This window comes from Alosa alosa, chromosome 17 (assembly GCF_017589495.1).
Source record: "Alosa alosa isolate M-15738 ecotype Scorff River chromosome 17, AALO_Geno_1.1, whole genome shotgun sequence".
NCBI lineage: Eukaryota > Metazoa > Chordata > Actinopteri > Clupeiformes > Clupeidae > Alosa > Alosa alosa.
In genome coordinates, this window is record NC_063205.1 from 27,593,211 (window position 1) to 27,598,210 (window position 5,000).

The window sequence follows — 5,000 nt, forward strand, 5'->3', positions numbered from 1 at the left end:
ACACACACACACACACACACACACACACACACACACACACACACACACACACACACACACATGCACATACACACAGGATATTAAATAGAAGCACATTTTAAACAAGAGGCATCCTAAAATAATAATAACATACAACATTTTAAAGATGGCAGTCTGTTGTGGGTTGGTGTTTAAATGTACTTCTGAGTTCGTTCCTTCTCTCACAACACTGACCCTATCAAATACAGCAGAGGGCAGTAGACAGTGAGGTGGCCATCCAGGCGGGACATCCTGCTTAGGTAGTGTAAATGTTTAGGAACGGAAAGTAAAAGCGAATGTAATCCGTGGTTTTTTGTCCAGACATTATGAAATACCCCTGGGACAGCAATCGTGGTTCTCATAACCTCTTAACAATGCATACACACACACAAAATCAGGTTCAAACCGTGCACTGCGCTCACACACACACACACACACACACACACACACACACACACACACACACACACACACACACACACACCACACACGTACATGCACTCACTCACACACAAAAGCATGCATCCCCATACACACATGTGAGCATAAACATGCACACACACACACACACACACACACACACACAACACACACACGCACACACTAACCTGACACTTTGATCAGCGTTCTGGCCCATGAGCCGGAAACTTTTAGAAGCTTAACTTCCAGAGTTGGTGTTGATCCAGGAACCGTACCCAGTGGGTTACAGGTGCATTCTGGGAAAAAAAGCCCCCAAACAAAACAATCGCATGATAAGACAAACAGGATGTGGGGGAACTCCAGGGAGTTCAAACAGACACGCATAGACCTTCCCTTATACAGTGCTCTGCATTGTTTATATCTGTACGTGTGTGTGTGTGTGTGTGTGTGTGTGTGTGTGTGTGTTGTTGTCTGTGTTGTTTGAGGTAGGGTATGATTGTGTTCACCCTGCCAAAGGCTGTATGTACTGTTCATTTGTGGTAGTGGACTAGTGAGAGCACGGAACCAGATGATGCACATTCAAAATACGCTCACACCGTAGTGTCTCTGTGGACACTGTTCACACCTCTCTCCCTCCAAGTTCTGTGAGTGTGTGTGTGGTGTGTGTGTGTGTGTGTGTGTGTGTGTGTGTGTGTGTGTGTGTGTGTGTGTGTGTGTACACTTACGTTGGCAGCCCTCTGGTGTTTCGCTCAGGCCGAAGTGTCCAGGGCGACACTGATCGCACCTCTCTCCCTCCACGTTCTGCTTGCAGCGGCATTGACCAGCGATCAGACTGGCGAGCACGTCCGTCGTTCCATCGCACAGACCCCCGTTCAGAGAGCCACGAGGGTCGCAGCTGCACGCTGACACACACACACAACACCGTCAGATACACACTGGTATACTACACACACATGTATGCACTAATGCACTAACACACACAAACACACCGTCATAAATGTCGGGGTTCACGTTCACAGATGTTGGGGTCCCCTCTCCTACACATAGACCCATTCACGTTCACAGGTGTTGGGGTTCCCCTCAAACCCACAAACGATTATAGATATTGGGGTGCCCCCTCAAACCCACTCACGTTAACAGATGTTGGGGTTCCCCGCACACCCACTCACGTTCACAGATGTTGGGGTTCCCCACAAACCCAATCACGCTCACTGATGTAGGGGTTTCCCTAAAACCCACTTATGTTCACAGATATTAGGGTTTCCCTCAAACCCACACACGTTCACAGATATTGGGGTGCCCCCTCAAACCCACTCACGTTCACAGATGTTGGGGTCTCTGATGTGGCGCTCGGGGTGCTGGTAGTAGAAGGGCTTGCAGAGCTCACACTGACGGCCCATGGTGTTGTGCTGACACTCGTCACACACCCCCCCACTGATGTTGCCGGTGGCCAGGTACGCCGCCATGTCAAAGTGGCACGCGTATGCATGATGGTTACACTCACACCCTGGAGACACAGACACACTATAAGGGTCAATGGGAAAGGGTAAGGACATGTGAATAAATGGATCTGGTTGTAATAATGTGAGTGTGTGTATGTGTTTGTGTTTTGCTTGTGTCTATGTGTGTAGATAGATAGATAGATAGATAGATAGATAGATAGAATCTTTAATGTGCCCAGGGGGATAATGGTTTCCACACCTCATTTCATGTGAGTATTTGAGTATCTCTTTCAGAGTTGAGTGTGTGTGTGAGTGTGTGATCTTACTCTTGCATGCATTTGTGTTTAGACCCAGAGCAGGTTTCCATGGATGGTCATGGTAGAAGTCCTGACACTTCTCACAGTTCAGACCGGTAGTATAATGGTTACACATGCAGTGACCATGGACCTGAGACACGCACACACGCACGCACACACGCACGCACACACACACGCACACACACATACATACAGATACACAAAGAAAAACAGACATACATGAACACACATAGACAAGATAACAATAATAATGAAATATATTATCCAAACAAAATACAACATGACGTATACAAAATGAACGAGTGGCATATATACAAAACACAACATCTCATCTCTGTTGTTATTGCATCTGATATAATCACACTCTTAACATCATCAGTATGAGACATGTTTGTTTTTTTTGGGGGGAGGCGGGTGCTTACCATGCCCTCAGCGTCCCCCTCATTCTGACCCGATGGGGCGCACTTGGAGGCGTGGCCATAGCAGAAGCAGTTGCCGCGGACGACCATCTCGTACAGTGCGTAGTAGTACTTGTGTCGGACCTCCTCTCTGATATCCAAAAGGTTATCACCAAGGGTGTGAAGCTTCAGCATGCGAACGCGAATATTAGTTATCTTCAGGAGGTCTGACGCGCGCGCGCACACACACACACACACACACACACACACACACACAAACACACACACACACAAGCACAAACATATGAACACACAAACATATTTATATTCAAACACACACGGATATGGGCATACATCTCATAAATAACAAACACACACACAAACACACACACACACACACACACACAAACACACACACACACAAGCACAAACATATGAACACACAAACATATTTATATTCAAACACACACGGATATGGGCATACATCTCATAAATAACACCAGTACGATTTGAAACCCTTATTTAAAGTATCCATAAAGAATCCATCAAATGACTGACAACTGTTTGTTAACTACTCTAAGTGTCTTTGCTCAACTTCTCCACTAGATGATTGCAGGTTTCAGTGTTCATTTATCTGGGTTGTTTCACCTTCTATCCACTTATTAGCACTTGAAGGGTTTTCCAGCGGAACCACAGGAAAACAGAAATATGATTTTTTTTTATATATATGCACACGCAACATGCACAAATACATATACATACGCACTCATAGGCAGAGCAATAACACACAAAATCACACACACACACAATGGATAGAGTCATGGCAACAGACTGTTTGTCGACTCATCTACCCGACCTTTCACCTTGAGAGTGAGTTCAAGCTGAGGGGTTAAGTTCTCACTTGACTGACATATCCTCTGAAGCTTCCATCCACACAAAAACACACACATAGGCACATACACACACCGATTTTCAGAAGACACACATTCATTGCATGCCTTGAATTTTGCCATGACACAGGTCAAACATGAAGGCACACACACACACACACACACACACACACACACACACACACACACACACACACACACACACACACAAACACACACACACAGCCATGAAGAGAGTGGGTGCTTTGTGTTGGCTTACTTTGAATCTGAACGCTGTAGGGATCAGGGATTTCAAAGGCTGGGTCCAGAACTCTGAAGATCACCTACAGGGAGAAAGAGAAAGACAGAGAGAGAGAGAGAGAGAGAGAGAGAGAGAGAGAGAGAGAGAGAGAAAGAGAGAAATAGTGACAGCCAGCCAAACTGTGGGTAAGAAAGACTGTGAGTAAACTATGAATCACACATGATCACTCATTCATTCATGGACCATAATCTTTCAATAATTTAGATTTACTGGCTAAGAGTGGTATTATTCATTAAAACAATATACATTATTTGGTCAGTCTTTGTACATGAATCAGTTTTAGTGTGTGTGTGTGTGTATGTGAGAAAGAGACTGACCTCTCCTTGAGTGGACGGCTCTACCTCCGAGTACCGTGAATCACAGATGATGTCATCGACCTTTTTGATTGGCCCCTCAGGTATATCTGGGAAGGTCCTCTTACAGTCGTGGGCATAGTAACGGTACACCTGCCAGCTCTTCCCATTGTCCATGGAACGCTCAATCACCATAGCAGCAGGACGGAATGTCTGTCCAAACATTCCAAATTCACTTCAGCTCAGTGTGTCTCACTCACAAGCACAATCAATACATTTAGGCGGGGATCACATTAGGCCAGCGGCAAGCAGCAAACGTAACGCAACGCTCAGACCATAATGAGTTTTGTCTCGTTCCTAACCCATCAGACTGGTGTAGACCCACGAGACAACATCTGTGTAGAACAACATTTTCTCATGATATACACAGCTTTAAGCTGCCCACTGCATTCCTTAGACAGCTGTGTGTGTGTGTGTGTGTGTGTCCATTTCACCTTGAAGGTCATAATGAGATGTGTGAAATGGAACTCGGCCTCTAGGTCCAATTGAATGGTCACATTCTCAACGCCTGAAAAAGAGAGGGGGGGGGGTGCAGAAAAGAAGGGTCAGAGAGAGAGAGAGAGAGAGAGAGAGAGAGAGAGAGAGAGAGGCGAGCGAGCAACAGAGGAGAGAGAGACAGAAAGATGCATCTGTTAGATAATTAAAGGCCAGCTGATGGTTCTTGGTGCATAGAGTCACTTTGGCAATAAGAGATTTCCTACACACACACACACACACACACACACACACAAATACACCTGCTGGGATGACTCAATACTACTTGGCCACTGATTTTTTCCCACCACAAGTTTCAAAAACAATGTCAAAACACGTAATCCCCAATTCCAAGTAGTAGAGGCCATCAGTATGTCTGGACATAGT

General features: G+C 45.6%; 1 protein-coding gene across 1 annotated transcript in view; it reads right to left on the reverse strand.

The window, feature by feature from the left end:
- Positions 1 to 5,000, reverse strand: part of lamb1b (laminin, beta 1b) — a 30,236-nt gene that overhangs the window by 21,903 nt on the left and 3,333 nt on the right. Inside the window, exons 4-11 of the mRNA XM_048267771.1 lie at positions 4,574 to 4,647; positions 4,104 to 4,292; positions 3,745 to 3,808; positions 2,620 to 2,822; positions 2,207 to 2,327; positions 1,757 to 1,945; positions 1,164 to 1,340; positions 682 to 734 (exon numbers count right to left, since the gene is read on the reverse strand). Coding sequence (XP_048123728.1) covers positions 682 to 734; positions 1,164 to 1,340; positions 1,757 to 1,945; positions 2,207 to 2,327; positions 2,620 to 2,822; positions 3,745 to 3,808; positions 4,104 to 4,292; positions 4,574 to 4,647 — 1,070 coding nt within the window. The remainder of the gene's footprint in view (positions 1 to 681; positions 735 to 1,163; positions 1,341 to 1,756; positions 1,946 to 2,206; positions 2,328 to 2,619; positions 2,823 to 3,744; positions 3,809 to 4,103; positions 4,293 to 4,573; positions 4,648 to 5,000) is intronic.